Source organism: Pogona vitticeps, chromosome 5, assembly GCF_051106095.1.
Source record: "Pogona vitticeps strain Pit_001003342236 chromosome 5, PviZW2.1, whole genome shotgun sequence".
Lineage (NCBI taxonomy): Eukaryota > Metazoa > Chordata > Lepidosauria > Squamata > Agamidae > Pogona > Pogona vitticeps.
Genome location: NC_135787.1, coordinates 25,764,153 through 25,785,205, shown reverse-complemented (window position 1 = coordinate 25,785,205; position 21,053 = coordinate 25,764,153). Strand labels below are relative to the sequence as shown.

The following is a 21,053-nucleotide window of genomic DNA, read 5'->3' as shown; positions in this document are numbered from 1 at the left end:
TCCTATAACCACGTCACCTCCTGAGGTGAGCTCTTCTCTATCTGGCCCTAATTCGTCATCCACCTCAGACCCGAACAATGCCTCACGGTCTACCCATTCTTTCAATAGGTTTACATGGAACACTTGCGTCTTCTTCCTTCGGTCTGGGGTTTCTACTTCATAGTCTACCTCATTTAACTTTCTTAACACTGTGTAGGGTCCGTGCCACTTAGCTAAAAATTTGGAGGTGTCTGTAGGCAACAATACCAACACCTTTTGTTGGGGTTCAAAACTCCGAGGCCTTACTCTTTTGTGGTAAGAGGCCCTTTGCCTAGCCTGGGCTTGGCCTAAATTCTCTTTGGCCATCTCCCAGGCCACCTGCAGCTGGTTTCTCATTTCTGCTATCTGCTGCAGCACTCCCTTTGAATGATCCTCTCCTTCTTCCCATCTTTCCCTTATTAGATCAAGAATGCCCCGGGGTCTCCGTCCATATAGCAACTCAAAAGGAGAAAACCCCGTGGAAGCCTGAGGGGCTTCCCGAATAGCAAACATCAAGGGAGCTAAAAAAGTGTGCCACAGTTTGGGTTTTTCCAAAGACAATTTTCTAAGCATCCCTTTAAGGGTCCGGTTAAACCTTTCTACCAGGCCATTAGCCTGAGGATGATAGACAGATGTTTTTAAAGGCTTGACCCCTAGTAATTGCCACATCTGTTTAAAGGTTAGGCTCATAAAATTGGAGCCTTGATCTGTTAGCACCTCCTTTGGGAAGCCGACTCTGGAGAATAGCTCTAACAACTCTTTTGCCAACACTTTAGCCGTTGTAGACCTTAGGGGCACCGCCTCGGGGTATCGGGTCGCATAATCAATCACTACCAATATATATTGGTGTCCCCCCGTCGACTTATTGAGGGGTCCCACGATATCTAAGGCGATTCTGTCAAAGGGCCGGTCTACTAGGGGCATAGGAACCAATTCTGCCCCCGGTCCTGCCTTGGGTTGTGTCATTTGGCAATTGTTACAGGACCGGCAAAACTCCTCCACATCGTGAGCCATCCCCGGCCAAAAGAAGCGTTGTTTCACTCTGTCCAATGTCTTTTGGGTAGCCAAATGCCCTGCCACTGGTAAATCGTGAGCCCAATGCATCACCCAGAATCTTAAGCCCTCTGGGATTACCAGTTGAGCCTCCTCATCGCTGGACGCCTTGTTAATGTGATATAGCAAGCCTCCCCTCATTTCAAATCCTTTTTCCCCCTCTGGGATAGTCCCCTCCTCCAGGGCTCGTTGCATGCAGTTGGAAAGTCCTGCATCGTCTTGTTGAAGGTTTCTTATCTGTTCTCTAGACAAATTCATGACCTCTAACTCTCTGGCCTCATTTTCTTCTTGTGCCCAGCCAACTTCCCCAGGCTTTGAAGTCAAAGTACTCAGTCCCGGCCAGTCTCTCCCTAACAGCATTTCACGGGTCATCCCGGGGACTATCCCCACTTCCATGTTTCTTTTCAAACCGTCCACCTCCACCTCAGCCTTCGTGGTAGCGTATTCTTTAACATCCCCGTGAATGCATCGAATGACGGTGATCTCTGGCAACAGTTCACCCTCTAGCTCTTTCACTAGGGTCTTACTGCACCCCGTATCCACCAAGGCCTGTTTAACGTGGCCATTGACCTTCGCTTCCACTACCCACCCCGGGTGGTTCTCTTCACCCACCTTGGAGGCTCCGGTGTATGCCTCTGCCCAAGCACACTCAGTCACGGGGCAGTACTTCCGGATATGGCCGAACTGGCCACAGGAAAAGCAAGCGGTCATTTTGTCTTTACCCAGGTTCCAGGTCGCCGCCTGTTTTGAGGCTGCGGGATCGCTCGTGACGGTCGGCCTAGGTACCCGTGTTCCCACTGGGTTCGCATACTCGATCCGGTCCGGTCTGTTCTTTTTGGCCCCCGTCTGTCCGGCTCCTCTTGTGTCCGCTTGCCCGCTTGGATCTGCCATCTTCTCCCGCGGCTTAGCTCCGTCTCCTTGTGACGCACTTCGCATTTGCCACGTGTCCTCAGCCTCTAGGTAGTCTTCTAACAGCGTTACAGCGCCCTCTAGGCTAGAGGGTTTATTCTTAATGACCTAATTCCGGGCCCCGCTGTTTAACGTTGAAATCAGCTGCTCCATAACAACTATTTCTAAGACCTGTTCTGCGGTCTTCCCCTTTGGTTGAATCCACCTCGTGGCATTGACCCTTAATTTCTGGGCTAGTGTTCTGGGGTGTAACCCGGGTTTCAGCTTTAGTCCTCTAAATTTTCTCCGGTAGGCTTCCTCGTTTAAGTTGAGAGTGTTCAAAATGGCCGTCCTTACTATGTCGTAATCCCCCGCTTCTTCTGGGTCCAGGGTATCGACGATTTCTTGAGGTAACCCTGTGAGATATGGGGTTAATATGAGTGCCCATTGATCTTTCGGCCAATGCGCTGAGGTGGCAATCCTCTCAAATGTGTGTAAGAACGCTGCTGGATCGTCTTGAGGACCCATTTTCTGTAACTTAATGGGGGGTCGTGTCGCGATGGGTTGTTTCTGTCCAGGGCTCTCTGGGGTCTGATTTAACTGAGGGGGTCTCAGCTGTTCGATTATCATCCATTGTTGGTCGGCTAGCTGTTTTAACAGGACCTCTTGCCCTTCCGTTATCCGTTGCATCCATTTCTCAGCGTCTGTAGGTTGCGGGGGAGGCCCCGCGTTCTGGGCGCCAATATGTGAGGGTCCGCTATTCTTCACCTCCCCCGTCCCAAATAAAGTCGTAGACGCATTTGAACTGAACCATTTGTCTTCTTTATTTAACTGGGGTAACGGGATAGAAACATCAATCAACTTGGGGACAAACTTCTCCTGTTGAAGTAACGGTTCATACAGGGGCGCCCAATCTTCATCAAACGGGTTACATGACTTCGACGCCCATGGACCGGCCTGAACCCGTGAGGGTTCTTCGGGATCGAAGTCTTCTCTCTCAGTTGTTAGTAGAGGGGTCGTCTCTTCAAACCCTGTGTATCCCCAGGGTATGGAGGTCTCTGCCCCGGGTTGTTCCCAGGGTCCTGGCGATAGCCCAGTCTCTTCAACTCCTCCAGATGCCATCTGGTCTTCTCCTCTTTCTCCTTCTCTATCCTCCTCTTCTCCTCCACTAATTTCCTACGCCACTCTCGGGTCTCTCTTTCTCCCCAATAAGAGGGCCGGACTCTAGCCTCATTCCTCCTCCTCTCTTCTGCCTCCTGTTTCGTCAGGCAGACTTGTTCCCATTTACCTGACCAGGGGTCTTGGATAGATACCCACTCCCATCCGCTCTCCTCCCCTAACGGTCGGTAACTGACTTCCCCTGCTGCTCCCTCCTCGGGGTCCTTCGTCCCCCTCCCTGCCCAGACCCGAGGAGTCTGGGTAGATATGCTTAACCCTTTCACTCCCTTCTCTAAGTCTACTGTATCCACGGACTGGTGTAACATCCGGGGTGGGAATGGCTTGGGAGCTGTCTGCGTGCCCACGGAGGCTTTGGGGCGAGACGGCACTCCTAGCATCACCTCTCTACCCGGTTCACGGGTGTCACACCTTCTTTATCTACATATTACATTTTCATTTCCTTTTTTCTCTTAAGTACAGGGACTCCAACATAAAAACATCAACCGGGAAACATCCCTTTGTTGCAAAGGAGGTGCTGTGGTGGGTATAGGCTTGCACTGCCAACTTCTGTCTTTGCTGCAGGGGAAGGGCAACATGAACAATTCAGCCCAGAATTTTTCAGTGCAAAGAGAGGCATCTGCATTAGGCCATTCCTGTAGGCACTATGGCCCTTTTGCCAGCATTGGCAGTCCTGATCCATGTTGGGATTCTATATTGGCAGATCAATCAAAATTAATGGGAGTTTTTGTGGGGGGTTTTTGCATCACATATTGCAGATACAGGAGAGCTAATCTGTCTTGGAACTAAGAAGGGTCCTCTCTGATGTGGGGCATCTCACTGGCTAGAAAATGAACCCTGCATTCAAGATCACATATCGCTGGGTTCTCAGTGGCTGCTCTGGAGTGAATCAATGTCTCTCAACTCCACTGAAATATAATATAGTTTCCTTTCCCATGAAAGCAATTGATAATATCTTTGTGAAAACAGCTCATGTTCTTTTAGGCTTAATTGCAAATCTGAAAAATTTTAGCTCAACAAAGTCTCTTTCTAAATATCCCTTTTGTTGCTTCTCTTTTTAAAAAGTATGCCAAATTAGCTCAATTCATCAGAGGCAAGCCACTGAAGGTTTAGCTTAGACATCTGGCCAGAGAGCTAGAGGGTGGGAGTTCTGTTCTCCACTGTTCCTCCTTGACAGGGGCTGGACGTGATGGTCCATAGGGTCCTTCCAGCAATGCAGTTCCTAGACGCTTATTATTATAGGTTAGGAGATGGGAATGTACGTCCTTCCAGATGCTGAACTACAACTACAATCAGTCCTAGCCAGCACAGTGAGGAATGATGGGTGCTGTACCCCAGCAACATTTGAATGGTAACAAATTCCCCATCCCCAAGATGCAGGCAACATCTCATTCCTTGAATCAGATATTTTTGCACACAGAACACCAGCCCAGTTAAGAATCAATTAGTTCCAAGTCCTGCTTGAAGTGATGCTCATTAAAAGCTGGATAATTTCACCAGCTGAAGCTTCTGAACCATCTTCAAGGGCCACCTTGGTTTAAAATGATCAACATGACAAGCATCAGCACTCCTTTCCACATAATACTGCTGCTTATTTGACTCTACTGTAGAATATATGAAGAGAATACTTTGAAAAAAAATGGACAACCTAGTTTTTAAAAACTGGAAATACTTTATCATCATTTTCCCCGGTGATTTAAAAACCAACCAGCATCGCTCTGCACATTATTGACACAGCATCCAGACGGTAAAGTTTGGCATTCTGATTGCAAGCATAAGAGCTACTGAACACACAACTCCCATCAGAGCAGTACCACCATCAACAGATGAGTGATCCCAATCCTGTCCATGGATGTTTAGAAGCCTTGATTCTGTGTATTATTACAGCAATGAAAGAGAGAAGATGGATCCATGTTTGGTGTAAAGTTTAAACCGGTGATAGGAAAAACATGACCTTAAGATAATCTTGGACCACACCTCCCACTCCTCCTTTTCACTGCTTGCAAAATCTCCTCTTTTTTCAACTACAGCTCCTTGAGTTTCCAGCTGACCTAGCCACTGGCCATACTGGTTGGGGGAATCCTGGAAGTTGTGATCCAAGAAGGTAACTTCTTTCAGATTTTGCCTCTTCAAAATTAACTTGGCTGTCTAGGGCTGATGGGAACTGTAGTCTAGTCTTGCTTGAACAGCTACACATTTCTCCATCCCTGGTTTAGAGTTGTGGTTGTCAAGCTTTGATCCTCCAGAGATCCTGGCCTCCAACTCCCAACATGGTTTAATCTGAGCCAGCACCATATGCAACAGAAAGGCTGGTTTGGGGGTAGCATTCAGATAGTGACTGATAAGTCCATGTGACTTTGAAGTAAGTGCTTAGAAACATTGCAGATGAAAGAAAGCTACGTATCTGCACCTGACATTTGGGCAGATTTGCATATTTACCTATCATACCAGTCACACCTATCATCCCAAAGATGGGAAACCTCTGGCCCTCTCCAGGTACTTTGGGTGTTATTACCCAGCTATGCTAGACTCGGTTGAGGCAAGGTTTAGTAAAAGTATCTTGACAGCTAAATTTCCCTACCACACCTACTGGTTTCTCCAAGCATGATCCCTTCACTATAGGTGAAACCACAAATCTGCCCTATACTGAGCTGTACCTCTGCTTTGTTTACTTCAATAATATTGATTCTGACTTCTGGTAGTCTTTCTGGCAAAGGCCTTCCCAAACAAAGGAATGCCTAAGTGTTGCTACCACCTTAAAAAAGCACACACAAAAAAAACCCCTGAGAGTTAATCAATGCTATTAAGAGGAATGTGTTTTCTCTTTCAGAGTAGATTTTCCTTACTGAATGTGTTTTCTCTTTCAGAGTAGATTATCCTCAGCAATCACACTTGTAAATCAAGACCATGTTTGCCTTCCAATGGCCAATCACAAAACAAAGAATACAAAATACAACATAAGCAGACAAAGAAAATCAGGGTGATATGACAAACAGATGCCCTTTTCCACTTGGGGGAGCATATCTGCATAAAATGTGGTAGGGGTATGTGTAGTCTGACCTTATGATTCATCGGCATGGAATATTGCATACACAAAGCATATATTCTTCCACTAAACTCATGCTCTCTGAGGACACTCTGCTATGCTTTACAATGTCTTTTCAGCAGCATGATAGTTTAACAAAACACTGGAAGTCATCAGTATGCTCTACATACAACGGAAGATAATATATGCATGAGGACCGTTTTACAAAGTGATGTTTGGTGCTTTTCTTCCCTTTTTCAATCCTTTTGAGAAGATATTTTCAATTTTATTTTCTCTCATGGCGTCGGAGACAAAAATTCTAGCTTGGAATGGATTGGAATGATATACTATGTTGGGAAGGAGATTCTGACTACATGGAAAAAATATGATTTTTGTACAAAGGTCTTACTTTCAAAGGTGTGTATGTGATGAACAGATACACACCAGTGGTGCAGAAAGACTAAGGTCCTGTAATTGACTGTGCAATAAGAATTATGTACATTATAAGCAGTCCTGCTTTAAATGAGAACATGTGTTTTAGGAGATAAGACAGGATCTAGAGTTGGCATCCAGTAAATCTGAACATCCATTTCAATAAATTATGTATTCCAATATTGACAGCTTTGTCAGGATTTGAAAATAAGATTTCTACAAATCCCCATTTTGTTGTGTTTTGAAAATAAAGTCCTAAGAGTTTATATGGAAGAACGATAAGTCCATACAATTGTGCAAGGTGTGATCAATCTTAACTCCCAAGCCATGCTGCTATTTCCTCTCTGTGTTGTTTTAGCCACTCAATATTGCTCCGCAGAGTTTCAAGAGCCTGTTTCCGAGATGCTGCTCCAGCCCCAGCATCAGGATACTTTGCAAAGAACTCTTCCATCTTAAGAAAAGAAAACAGGAACATCCATTAGTATAAGAGAACTTGTTTGTCAGAAGATTAACCACAGTTTAGCTTATCTATGAATTTCGTTGTATGTGTATATACTTTCAATGACAATAAATTATTATTATTATTATTATTATTATCTGATGTCTTCAGGATCTTCAGGAGAGAGATTGCCCCAACAGCCCTGGTTTCTCCCACTGGTTTTGAATCAGCCGCATACAGACATGCAGTCATCCTGTTTATTATGTTACTGGCTTTGTGGTCTGTTGTTTATTGACCAGAGCATCAAAAAGTTACTTTTAATGATTGGGAGGAGTTTCCTAGCCCATTGTCAGTGTTGGAGTCCAGCCAGCAAGCACATTTAATTTCTGCTCATCCAATGGAAGGACGCCATCTTGTCCTTTGCCTCAATGCTTAATAACCTTGCCTAGATTTGTATGTTCCCTTCCCTTCTCTCTTCTCCACCTCCAGCACATCCATAATGGGAAGACTGGGAGCATTTAGGTCCTATACAAACTGGTCCTCACTGCTTTATGGGAACTGGATATGAGAACTCTGGAAATCTTTACCTGCCAAAGCTGGAGCTCTGTGTTGAACGTGCCTGTTATCCTTGCCACGAGGCGCCCAAGGTTTCTATCGTTAAGAGTAAATCTGGAAAAATAATATAAGTCAGTAAAACACTGTCTGGTGGGATGATCGAAGTGTCAGAATAGGACCGAGAACAAATATCCATCCAGGTATAAAGCTAGTCACTCTCTCTCATCATAGAACTGTTGTGAGGATAAAATTGTTTTGCAGATAAAATGCTTCTTTTCCAAGTTGGAATAAAGCACCATGTAGCAAATAACTAAACTGGTGAAACGGAGAGATGGAGTGGATTTTCTCCTTTGTCTTTTCTAGATTTACATACAAATATTAGAATTCTTTCCTCCTTCTCTCTTTGATCCCACTTACTGTTGTTTCTTAATTTCTAAGTTATAAACCAATAGACCATATTTCTGAATTTCTAAGTTATAAACCATAGAAGGTTTTTCTAGGGGTTTCTTTATCTTCTGCGGTATCCACATAAGAATTTCCTAACATATCAAATAAAAAGTTTCCTTTTTTTTTTATGTCAAAGTGGTTGCTTTTTATCAATAACCACAATCAATGTACTAGACCATTGCACTCTGCAAGTTAAATACCAGATAATCCTAACACTTATGGAACCAAGTCATTTCTTACAAAGAGCTGTGCTCTTCCACACCCATCAGCCCAGCACCCTTGGGTAGCTACCAGGTCTCAGCACCACCACAGGGAGCAGTATTCATACCTATCCTAGGCCCTCTAATCCATGCCAAGCAGAGAACTGCCAAATAAGTTCCATATAAATGCCCCTGGCATAGCATCAGTCCTGGACATTGGAGGAAAGTATATTGGTGGCCCCAGTGGCATCTGGGAACACTGAAATGATGGCTCACTGCTACATATTGATTGGAGAGCTTCTGGTATCAGATAAGCCCACCAACTAAAAACTGGGGGAACTTTTGGAGGGCATTATGCCTAAGATGTCCTTAGATTTCAAGGCAGTTCTTAATAGCCCAAATCCTACTATGTACTAACACCTGTGCAAAGGCTTCGTGTTGTTCAGTAACAAGTCCCTACTTGAATATTCACATTCGTGTCTGTCCACTAGGTCTGCATATGCCTGAAAATCCAGGCAGGAGCTCATTAACTGCCAGTGAGAAAATGTGCCTTTCACGCATTTTATTCTAATAAAATCCTAATTATGCAGTAGGATTTTGACCAACAAGCTTTAATTCAGCATGATTAGTAATGCTCTGTAAAATTATTGTGTTAATTGATTTTTCACCCTATTCTCTCTAAAACAGTGCTTTCAATATCCATAGCAGAAATGTCAAAAATAAATAAATCAGAAATCTAAATGCAACGTCAGGAATCTGAATAGAACACCATTCTGTTTCTAAATCTGCAGTCTCAGTCTACAAAGAGGGGATTGGTGGGAAAGGTGGAAATACAGGGCAGTAACACCCCAGTTATAGCTTCTTTCTTAATAAGTAGTAAACACAGTTTTGTCTCACTGGCATTTTAATGCAGAGCAGTAAATACTTTCTGGTTCTTTAATTTCAATGTGGCTCTCCAACTTTATTGCATGGTAGAGTGCTAGAAGGGAATTTTGCTTTATTTTTGCTCCTGGGGTGCTCTGCTCATTGTGAAGTTGTCGTGTTCCTACTGTACACCATCCTGGGTGCCTTGCAGGAAAAGAGTGTGTTTAATACATTTAACAAATGAATGAATAAGTAGAATTTGGTAAACAGCACAGCAACCATTAGGGTATAACCATCCTACACCCACTTTGGCAGGTTGGCCTATGGTTTTCATCAGGCCCTAGAGATTCTGATGTATGCACATAACATTTGGAGGGTCCTTGAATGCAGAGCCACATGTTGAGCAATTCCCCACTGGAGAAGAGCCAGCCCGTGTAGCCTTGGGCAAGTTGCACAGTCCTAGAATGCCACCATAAGGGAACAGTAAACCATTTGAGTACAGTTGTGCCCCGCTTAACGATTACCCTGTATAACGATGAATCCACTTCATGACAATGTTTTTGTGATCACAAAATGATATTTTAATGGGGGGTTTTCGCTTTGTGACAGTCGGTTCCCTGCTTCGGGAACCGATTCTTCGCATTATGACGATCAAAACAGCTGATCGTCGGGTTTTCAAAATGGCCGCCAGCTGCTCAAAATGGCTCCCTGCTGTTTTTAGAAGGCGTTTTTCACAAGACAGGCACTGGAAAATGGCCACCCTATGGAGGATCTTTGCTGGATGCTGAGGTATTCAGCCCATTGGAATGCATTGAACGGTTTTAGATGCATTTCAATGGGCTTTTTAATTTCACTTTACGACGTTTCCGCTCCACAGAGATTTTGCTGGAATGAATTAACGTCATCAAGTGAGGCACCACTGTACATTATACCTAGAACATCCTAGAAAAGGCTACAATAAGTCAAAAATGAATTGGCAATACATGATGATGAAGATTAGCTGGCTGGATAGCTCAGTGAGATAAGTATCTGGCTGTGGAGCCAGAGGTTTGGAGTTCAATCTCCACTGTGCCTCCAGATAGGAGGGCCACCTTGTGTGTCCTTGGGTAAGCTGCACAGTCCCAGGGCTCCCCCAGAAGAAAGGAATGGTGAACCATTTCTGAATATTCAGAAAAGGGTCACCATAAGTCAAAATTGAAGTGATGGCACATTATCCTCCTCATCAATTATTATTATTATTAGACTGATGTGGCAAGAATTATCCCCAAACATAGTCCATCTCTAAAGAGGAGACTGTATCCATGGCATTACAAGTATTTGGGGACACCTGATCAACCTCTCTGCTCTTGAATCAGACAACAACATGTCTTGGGAAGTTTCTATATAAACACAATTTTTTAGATTTATTATGCAAATAACATTCTTAGGGTGTGTTTGTTTTCACAAAGAAGAGAGGGAACAAAATGAAGCAATGGCATCTTGCAGCTTTGGTGACATGTGGGTAGGGTTAAATGGAAATGGTAACATATCTTCCATCATGGCTTTGAAAGAAAGGCGAACTACATTGAGCACCTGCATGCACTTACCTGTTAACTAAATATTCCCAGTTGAGTCGCACCCAGTCCCAAACCATCGTTTTGCCATAGGGGTTGTAAGAGATATATCTCAAGACAGTGAACACATCTTGAGACCTAATGAGGCTTGTGTTGTAGACACACTGTATATACCTAGGAGGAATCAGATATGAAGCAATTAACACAGTGCTTAGCATCTCATTAGAGCTGTCCGGAAGGGGGCTGTGAATGACATCTGAAAACTGGCTTTTGACACAACTGATCTGCAAGAAATAAAGGGACAGGAGGGAAGCCCCACTTCATGTGCCAAAATCCTGCTGTTGTTGTTTTAACTGCACACATGGCAGTCAATCGCATACACAGTTGTTTCTTCCCTTCCATTTGTGCAAGGGGTTACTGTGCATGCATAAATCCTATTGCTTTCTATGGAGTCATCTCTGACTTGTGCAACCAGAGATCATGCAAATGCCCATGCCAGCAACATGTTAAGCTTGACAATTCACAGGCACCATACTAGCCTTGCTATCTTCCCGCATTAACTGTTAAATACACAGGGATTGTCACATAGGGCCAAGCCAGCTGGGTGGAGTTGAACAGACTGCATGCCAAATAAAACCCCATACCAAAATTCCCTTTGCATGTGCTGTACACTTCAAATTCGTAGTACAAGGCAAAATGTGCCATGAGGCCACAACAGAAGCTTCCTACTAGCAGTCCCGTTAAATAGCACGTGATCAGCTTCCTGTTAGCACTGGAGCACCATTTGAAAAGAGCTTTGCTGCCTAACCAGTTTATATGAAACAGTAGCCTGAAGGCTCAGTGGGAAGGGCAGGGAACTAGATATACTGACCGAAAAATTACTCTTTGGTTTGTTTTAACCCTCGTGTATCAAAATGGGACATTTTAATTCTCCAGAGTCACATTTTCGGTCTCTTCATATTTACCATTTTGGGTGTGGGGTGGATCAGGCTACAAAGGGTCTGTTTAGGGGTAGGACTATTTGGTGTGCTCTTCCAAACAGGAAACAATCCCTTTTAGCCAAAAAAGTTGCCAATTAAGCACTTCCCCTGATCATCTGCAGAAGGTCAGGGGAAGTGAAATTATGTTTTACGTCACTCCTCTCCCTCTGTCACTACTGTTTCATTTGCTCTCTTCCCATCTGCTTCCCTTCCCTTGTTCTCTCTCAACTTGCTCTCTCTTCCCTTGGAATCTGCAGCCACAATGGCAGAGGTTGTTGGAGGCTGCTCTCTTCAGGCTAAACAAGAATGCATGCCCAACTGTTGGACCCAAAAGGTCTCATTAAAGGGGAAGAATGGATCATTCTGATTAGAAACACTTCAGGATGAGGTCTTTTTTCTGATGCAAACCATTCCATCCATATAACATTATCTATATGTCAGTGTGGACAGACCCATTTGTTACAGAATCCACACAGAACTAAACCTACAAGATAGGCATTCTGCAGCACGTTTCAGCCATGTACTTTTTTTTAAAGCAGGGACAAAAATGTGCCAACATTAGGTTAATATTGTAATATGATGGGGTTTTCTTAATCATTTTTTTGTTTCTGTACTATACATTGCTCTGAAAGCCAAGTCTGCTTTTTATTTAAAAACAAAAACCAATAATCTTTTTTTAAACAAACCTGTCCAATAGGGTAATATTTTTCACTGATGCCAGGCCATATAACAACTTCTCCTTTTCTTGAGCTAATTGTGTATTTTTGTACTTCTCGAACATATAATTCCAGGCTTCTTCATTTCCAGAGTTCTGCATCCCATAGCGATACACCAAGAGGCGAAGATTTACATCTAGACTACCATTGGGGGAATGAAAAAAAATCATGAAAGGAGGAGATATATTTCATTTTACTTTGTGTATGTATACCATGTGTTTCTTTGAATGAAACCTATGAAAACAGACAAATATTCACCTTGCTCCATTTAGCCAATTATTGAATAAACGAGTTGCATTATCCAAAGCTTCTGGATCATTCATGTCACATGCAAAGTCTAGAACTGTTGTACGAAGGAGACTGGAAGGAAAGAAGAGGGAGAGAAATCTGCTTAGTTCTGCATAGGTTGCATATTAAATAATGGTTCAGCTCTGTGCAACCAGTTTTGTACACCCCTGGGCTTATGCCTCTGAAAGAACAGCGTGCATAGCTCATGAGAAAGCATTTCTAACAGTGAGTGGGAGAATTATGGAAAGTTGTTAGATGGTATGGCAGAAGAATTTACTATTTAAAGGGAGGGGTCCTGAACTGATGCTTTTGCATGGACTTGAAGCAAGTCCCTGAATTCTGGCCTTTTCTAGTATATACCAGTCAATATATGCAGTGATTACAGTCTATTATACCTGTGTAGCCAATGAAGTAGGCTGCAGCCCATGAAAGCTTTTGCCAAACAAACTGTATTAGCCTTTAGGGTGCCACACGACTTATTTTACTTTAGCTGCAAGAGAGTTACATATTAACCCCCCTGCTCCAAGAAATCCGATGTATGTGATTCATAGACTTATGTGGAGATTTCAGGAAACATACAACTTGAGGCATAGCATGTGAAAGCTGGAGAACATTAGTGGCTATATTAGGAGCGAGTAGCATGCAGCCAGCAGTGCCACTGGCAGAAAACCCCAGGTGCAACTGCCGAAAACTAACAAATAAGTGTCAGTGGTGCTGTCAAGAAAGAAAGAAAAACAACACCCCTGCTCTTCTGTCCCCTTTGAGAAGGCAAGAAGATGCTCTGGCCTACATCTTTACCACAGAAAGCTGCTGTAGTTACTACTGAACTTAGCATCAATGGTGGCAGCCTCAGCAGTGATGCTGATGGCTTTCACTGAATTTAGGTGGTGATGGTAGTGAGGTCTCCAGTAGATTTGGGGAGAACCCAGTGTGCTCCACACCAAGTTGCCCATTCCTAGTATATATTAAGAGTCTGGAAAACCCTTGCCTCCAATCCTCATTCAGTCAACAGCAATTTTACATGGGTTAGGATTAATTGGCATTTACTGGCTCATTACAGCAACCCTGTGCAGAGCTGTAACAAATCGCTCTCAAGACTGTCAAAAAGGAAAAATAAACTCACTATTTATTGTATTCTAGGAAACCCATTGAGGGATAGTGCAGGAGGATAAAGAACCCTAAACATAGGTTGAAAAAGCCCTATACTAACTTTTATACAGGTCTGCAGCCATTTCTCTAATAAAAAAATGGAACAGCAAGAAGAGAAATCTCAGAAAGAAAAGGAAGAAAGTAATGAGTATTAATCTGCATAAAGATCTAAAAAGAAAAAAAAATATGGGGAAAACACACTTGAGCTATCTGTTGTCTATACCTGAGCTCCTCCTGGTTCTTATCAGTTGCTATCTCTGTTGGGACTATATTTCTAACAGGAGTCTGCATGCTAGTGGTGGGGGACAGAAAGAGAGAATGAAAAGGAGAAAGATACACTGTAGGTCGGTGGTGATCTTCAAAGGAGGAGTGGGGGTGAAGAATTGTGGTCATGATCTTACTTTAACATCACCATCACCCCACACTTTTGCTCACGTTTTCTTTCTCATATGCAGTTATTCAAAGACTTATTTAACTTAGCATTGATTGCCTGTTTAATGATAATGGCCCTAGCTGCTTTGCAGTGATCAGTTAGGATGCATTTATGTTTCATTAATATGCACAAGACTGCGGCATTAATTTGCAACCTAAGCCCTTTAAGGGACTGATGTACTTGAAAAGATCAGAGGAAAGAAACATGCTCAGGTTTGTACATATCTATATTTATATCTATATCTATAAATATATCTATATAGAGAGAGTCCCAAACTAGATGACAAAGTTAGCATGTAATTGGAAGCAGAGCTCCCTTAACAGGTAAAAGAACTCTGTTCATCCTGGTATGACCTTGCCTCATTTGGCAGGTTACAAGTTAACCTGCTTTTATTTTGCAGCTGGTCACTGGGAGGTAGGAAACATACATTCCCCTTTATTTGACCCATAATGGAAAGAAATGTTTCACCTATTGATATGGCCCCCATCGTTATTCCATCCCAACTTCTCAGCTATGGGTTTGACCAAGGTGCGGAAATATTCCTGGAAGACAAACACAAGAACAATGTGCAAAGCAATTTCCATAGAGGCACCAGTAATCATTGTGAAGTTTCCAACAAGGAGGTTTCCCAATTATGTATTATCTGGGTTTTTTTTAATGAAAGCAACAGCAATAGGAATGATCTTACTTTCAATATGTGGTTTGTTAAGACATGAAAGCAATGACTTTCCGGGTCAGTAGAGCAGCCCCATTGTAGTCTGATGCCCTGATTTCAGTCTACTATGCTTGGTTCCTAGGTAAGAAAACTGAAACCCACTGGATTGTGTAGGAGCAGAGCTCAATAGATTATTATCCCTGCAGTTTGTGAAATCGAGATGAGACTATTACTGGAAAGATGAGTTGATTGTTTATCCTGGGCTAATGTTAGTCAGAGAACACAGCTGGAATCTTTGCATTTAGGAGATCATTGACCGCAGGTGGAGTTTCACTAAGACAGTTGTGGGTGAGGCTTCAGCAAAATAATCAGGTTACTCCTCACCCAACTGTCACTGTGTTTGGCCAATGAGTCTTCCCACCATATACTTTATAACTTCACCCATTGTTGTCTCAAAAGTCTGCAATCTGTTGTGTCAACAGGACTTGTCCCAGTGAAATATTATCCCTGTGTTGTTCTCTCCTTGAGGCTACTAGCAGTAATTCTCTCTTGCATCAGTGCTAGGAAAGATTGACAAACTGTTAGATCCTGTATCTGTTGCTGTTTAGTCATTAAGTTGTGTCTGACTCTTCATGACCCCATGGAACAGAGCATGCCAGGCCCTCCTGTCTTCCACTGCCTCCTGAAGTTTGGTCAAATTCATGTTGGTAGTTTCAATGACACTGTCCAACCATCTCATCCTCTGTCATCCCCTTCTCCTCTTGCCTTCAACTCTTTCCAAATATCAGGGTCTTTTCCAGGGAGTCTTCTCTTCTCATCAGATGACCAAAGCACTGGAGTCTCAGTTTCAGGATCTGTCCATCCAGTGAGCACTCAGGGTTGATTTCTTCCAGAACAGATAGGTTTGATCTCCTTGCAGTCCAGGGGACTCTCAAGAGTCTTCTCCAGCACCACAATTCAAAAGCATTAATTCTTCAGCTGTCAGCCTTCTTTATGGTCCAGCTCTCACTTCCATACATCACAACAGGAAAAATCATAGCTTTGACTATGTGGACCTTTGTCAGCAAGGTGATGTCTCTGCTTTTTAAGATGCTATCTAAGTTTGTCATCGCTTTCCTCCCAAGAAGCAGGCGTCTTAATTTTGTGGCTGCTGTCACCATCTGCAGTGATCATGGAGCCCAGGAAGGTCAAATTTGTCACTGCCTCCATATCTTCCCCTTCTATTTGCCAGGAGGTGATGGAATCAGTGGCCATGATCTTTTTGATGTTGAGCTTCAGACCATTTTTGTGCTCTCCTCTTTCACCCTCATTAAGAGGTTCTTTAATTCCTCCTCACTTTCTGCCATCAGAGTGGTATCATCTGCATATCTGAGGTTGTTGATGTTTCTTCTGGCAATCTTGATTCCAGCTTGGGATTCCTCCAGTCCTGCCTTTTGCATAATGTATTCTGCATATAAGTTAAATGAGCAGGGGCACAATATACAGCCTTGTTGTACTCCTTTCCTAATTTTGAACCAATCAGTTGTTCCATATCCAGTTCTAACTGCTGCTTCCTGTCCCACATATAGATTTCTCAGGAGATAGATAAGGTGATCAGGAACTCCCATTTCTTTAAGAACTCACCATAGTTTACTGTGGTCCACACAGTCAAAGGCTTTTATGTAGTCAATGAAGCAGAAGTAGATGTTTTTCTGGAACTCTATGGTTTTCTCCATAATCCAGCATATGTTAGCAATTTGGTCTCTAGTTCCTCTGCCCCTTCGAAATCCAGCTTGTACTTCTAGGAGTTCTCTGCTGACGCCAAAACATACTGCTGAAGCCAAAATCCTCCAAGCCTGCCTTGGAGGATTTTGAGCATAACCTTGCCAGCGTGCCCTTCTTTGGGATTGGTTTGTAGACCAAACTTTTCCAATCCTCTGGCCCCTGCTGAGTTTTCCAAACTTTCTCACATATTGAGTGTAGCATCTTAACAATGTCATCTTTTAAGATTTTAAATAGTTCACCTGGAATGCCATCACCTCCATTGGCCTTGTTGTTAGCCATGCTTTCTCAGGCCCACTTGACTTCACTCTCCAGGATGTCTGGCTCAAGGCCAGCAACTACACATCCAGATCTTTCTGGTATAATTCCTCTGTGTGTTCTTGCCACCTCTTCTTGATTTCTTCTGCTTCTGTGAGGTCCCTATCATTTTTGTCCTTTACCATGTCCATCTTTGCATGAAATGTTTCTTTAACATCTCCAATTTTCTTGAACAGATCTCTGTTTTTTCCCTTTCTATTCTCCTGTACCCTGTATCTACCCCACGTAAATGTACAACTACTCTTCAATTATATCAGAGAATAGGATTGCTGTTAAACCTCCTCGCCCTGCAAAACTTTGCTTCAGTGTTCATGTTTTAAGGAGAGTTTTAAGACAAGTAATTATAATGACTTATCAAATTATCCATAATGAAATAGTGATAAGATGAGATGACACACTGAGATCCTCCTATTTCTGCTGAATTACAGATGGTTTCAGCATGTCATTACAGTCATTCAGATGGTGCTTAGCTAGAATCCCATGCCTGCCCAAATATCTATTTGGCAGCTCTCTTGCTCCCTGTATGTGTGTGTATGTTGCTCAAGATTTTGTTATTATTTTGATTTTTTTTTATTTTTTAAAATTATTATTTTGCTTTTCATTGCATTTATTGATCTTGCAATTTGTCACTTTGAGAGTGCTATTTGGAGGGAAAGGGCCTTTAAAATAACATGATTTAAAAGATTAATGAATAACACATTCCTCACTTTTGTAATCTAATTAATTATGTCAGAATCATTATTACTTTTTTGCTAAAAATATTTTATATGTGCATAGTCAGAGTCGAAAAAGTTGTATTTTGACGAACATGTCTGATGAACATGTCTTCAAAAGCCACTTTAAAAGTAAAACAAGCAAACTTGTTTTCCAAGTGTTGAACATCATGTAGACCACATGGTACAATGATGTTCCAAGAAAGTGGGGTGGATGACACCATGCTTTGTGTTCACTGAAGGAAAGAAAGGATATAAATGCAAGAAATCAAATCAAACCAAATCAATAAATATTAATCTAGCCTTCTGGTGTAATTCTAAAAATCTTTATTTTTTATAATGGCATGTTTTTGTTTTTGTTTTGCCTGTAGAAAACTAGAATGGACAATCTTACCTGAAATTTTGGATAGAGTGCGTTATCATCCTGAAGCATGTCTCCAATATAAGATACAGCTACTATAGCTCTTTGCCATGGTATATATTCTTCCTCCTTTTCCAGATATTTTGTTAAGTTCAAGGCATAAGAATATCTCAGAAGTCTGGCTCTGAGGAATTAAAAACCAATAAACTTGTTGCAATCCTATTCAGTTTTTCAAGAGCAGACTTTAGAACTATAACCAATAATCATCTGATTTAGAACTGGCTACATATAGTCTTGCTTCTTCCACTTCAAATAGTTCAAACTTATTTTAATGGTGCTGGAAACTAACAACAACAACAACAACAACAACAACAACAATAATAGTTTTAGATGTTTATTTATATACAAATATTTATAAATGGCTTAACTCAGTGGTTTTTAATCTTGGGTTACTCAGGTGTTTTTGAACTGCAACTCCCACAAACCCCAGCCAGCAGAGCTGATGGTGAAGGCTTCTGGGAGTTGTAGTCCAAAAACACCTGAGTAACAAAGGTTAAGAACCAGTGGCTTAACTCAATATTTCAAAGCACACTACAAGAATAAGGCCTACAATATAAAAGCAAGGCAAGATGTAATATTTGCATTATCCATGGAACAAAAGGGAGACTAGGCAACACTGAGAAAGCTTATTTTCTCTGATACCAAGATCTTGCCCACAGCTCTGTCCTGCAGTCAAATGTGTGGCTCTTTAAGGAATTGCCCCTTCATGCTCAGGAGAAAGCATTTATGTCTGAACAGCTTCTCATGTACCCTATTGCATGGGAAAGCCATGGCATCATGTTTTTCCCCTCATCTGCCTTCAAGGAGACACAATTGCCTGCAGCCTCCTTGGTCTGCTGTTGCTCTCATAGGTATTTATTTATTTATTTATTTATTTATTTATTTATTTATTTATTTATTTATTTATTATCCCACCTATCTGGTTGGTTAAGACCACTCTAGGTGGCTAACAGCATAAAATAGCACAAAAGGTAAATATAAAAACAATTTTTACATAGAAGAAACATTAGACAAGATGGGAGGAAACAATAGGAGAGGGAGAGAAGAGGGCATCAGGAATTGTCTGGAGGGAAGGCCTGCCGAAACATCAATGTTTTAAATTGATTTTTAAAGATACCCAGCGAGGGAGCAACGCGAATCTCAGGAGGTAGGTTGTTCCAGAGGTGAGGAGCCACTGCTGAGAAGGCCCGATTTCTTGTCTTTTCCTTCTGAGCCTCCCTCGGCGTTAGGCTCCTCAGCCTCACCTCCTGGTTCACACGAGTGACACGGGTAGATCTTGGTGGGAGTAGGCCTTCCACCAAGTATCGAGGCCCTAAACCGTTTAGGGCTTTGTACGTAAGCATCAGCACTTTGAAGTCGATGCGGAATCAGATGGGCAGCCAATGCAATGCGGTCAGGGTGGGTGAGATATGTTGGTATTTTTTCACTCCACTAAGTAGTCTGGCCGCCACATTCTGCATTACCTGTAGTTTCTGCAGCAGCCTCAAAGGCAGCCCCACATAGAGCACATTACAGTGGTCTAACCTGCCCATTGTGTAGTCACCAGAAAACAGACTGAACCCAACTGCATCAAAAGTAGCCCAAACTGTGAGAGAATTCACCACCTGATTGCATCCTTAGCCGGCTTCTGGTCCGTATCAGTTTTGAATATATTCAGACATGACTTTAATATGTTTCATTTCATTAGTAATCCAGTATGGATAGTCTATAATCCAGTGACACATCTGTACCTAAATACATATTTTTGAAAATATTTTCTCATAATATGTTGTAACAACACTATGGAAACTTCAATATGTAAGTGGAAACACAATGGCCAGAATCTTCTAGTGTAAAGTTACACCATCATCTGGCAAAAGGAATATTTAATTTAAATTAATTGAAAGCTTTACTATTGGAAAATCACTGCTAACTATGATCCGTCGGTGACTTTTAGCTATATAAAGGCTTCCGCCGCCACATCCTGATGCTCATAAAGGCTTCCACAAGGCAAAAGGGAGCCTTGGGGAGCCATTCCACCTGAAAGGAGAGATTAGAAAGCTTTCAATTACTTTAAATTAAATATTCCCTCTTCCAGATGATGACATCATCCCATTCACACAGCATATCATTATACCCAAGGATTCCAGCCAATGTGTCTACCGTAATCATTTCATTCAGACACCTACCTAGCCAGGGAGAAAGCATCCTCAATGAAGCCAGCACGGTCAGCCTGACTGAAATTCTAGTGGAAGAAAAAAAGAAAGAAGACATGGCTGACATTCAGTGGGTTAGACCAAGATGCAGGGAGCAAACAATCATACATACACATCCCACATAAACTGATGGCTAGAACAATTTCAGCAGACTGACCTGGGGGCTGTTCACCATAATATGGGCCAAGTCATCCCAGACTTGTGTTTCGTAATTGACAGAATAAAACCCAACGTGATTCTGGTTCACTTTCAAGAAGGAACTGGCAGCAGGATCACTGGGCGGTGTAATTGTAATGCCTGCAGATGTAAAAAGATAGAAATGATGCCTAAATTTCTAAGCCAACCAGGTTAGACAGACTGCAAGCATTGTTTGTTCTTTTTGGGGGGTAGGGGTGGAGAGAGATTGGCTACCACTTCCAGCAATGATTAGTTCACAGTAAACACAGGCAGATTCTTTTCTTTTTTACACTTCTGAAACTTATCCCAAGCTTCTTTTAATTGCTGTGAAATCAGGTTAGCATGTAGTCCAGAATGATAATCATAAGATTAGCCTTGAGCGAGGGAACACACAAAAATCAGTTCCAGTTCCTGATCCAAGATACTTATTACAGAGCCTGAAGAAGTTACTTCTTTGGGCAATTGAAAAGATTACTAGGAGAAGGTTCTCCAGACATCTCAGGTGTGTTCAACAATGACAAATACTAATCCTAAGTAAGGAAGTGAACTACCAGTTACAACAAGGCAGCCCATCTCAACTTGAGACTACAGAAAATT

At 42.4% G+C, this 21,053-nt stretch overlaps 1 protein-coding gene across 2 annotated transcripts in view; it reads right to left on the bottom strand.

Annotated features, from left to right (window-relative positions):
* Window positions 1-4,787: 4,787 nt before the first annotated feature.
* The window catches only part of ENPEP (glutamyl aminopeptidase), a 62,738-nt gene continuing 46,472 nt past the window's right edge, over window positions 4,788-21,053 (bottom strand). Inside the window, exons 12-20 of one of the 2 annotated variants that reach the window (XM_073001812.2) lie at window positions 20,437-20,576; window positions 20,253-20,308; window positions 18,058-18,208; window positions 14,685-14,758; window positions 12,605-12,706; window positions 12,317-12,487; window positions 10,684-10,824; window positions 7,619-7,700; window positions 4,788-7,043 (exon numbers count right to left, since the gene is read on the bottom strand). In XM_073001812.2, the coding sequence (XP_072857913.2) occupies window positions 6,906-7,043; window positions 7,619-7,700; window positions 10,684-10,824; window positions 12,317-12,487; window positions 12,605-12,706; window positions 14,685-14,758; window positions 18,058-18,208; window positions 20,253-20,308; window positions 20,437-20,576 (1,055 nt within the window). In that variant the 3' untranslated portion in view covers window positions 4,788-6,905. Of the gene's footprint in view, window positions 7,044-7,618; window positions 7,701-10,590; window positions 10,825-12,316; window positions 12,488-12,604; window positions 12,707-14,684; window positions 14,759-18,057; window positions 18,209-20,252; window positions 20,309-20,436; window positions 20,577-21,053 lie in introns of those variants that run through there. The other variant, XR_012087768.2, reaches the window with a different exon arrangement.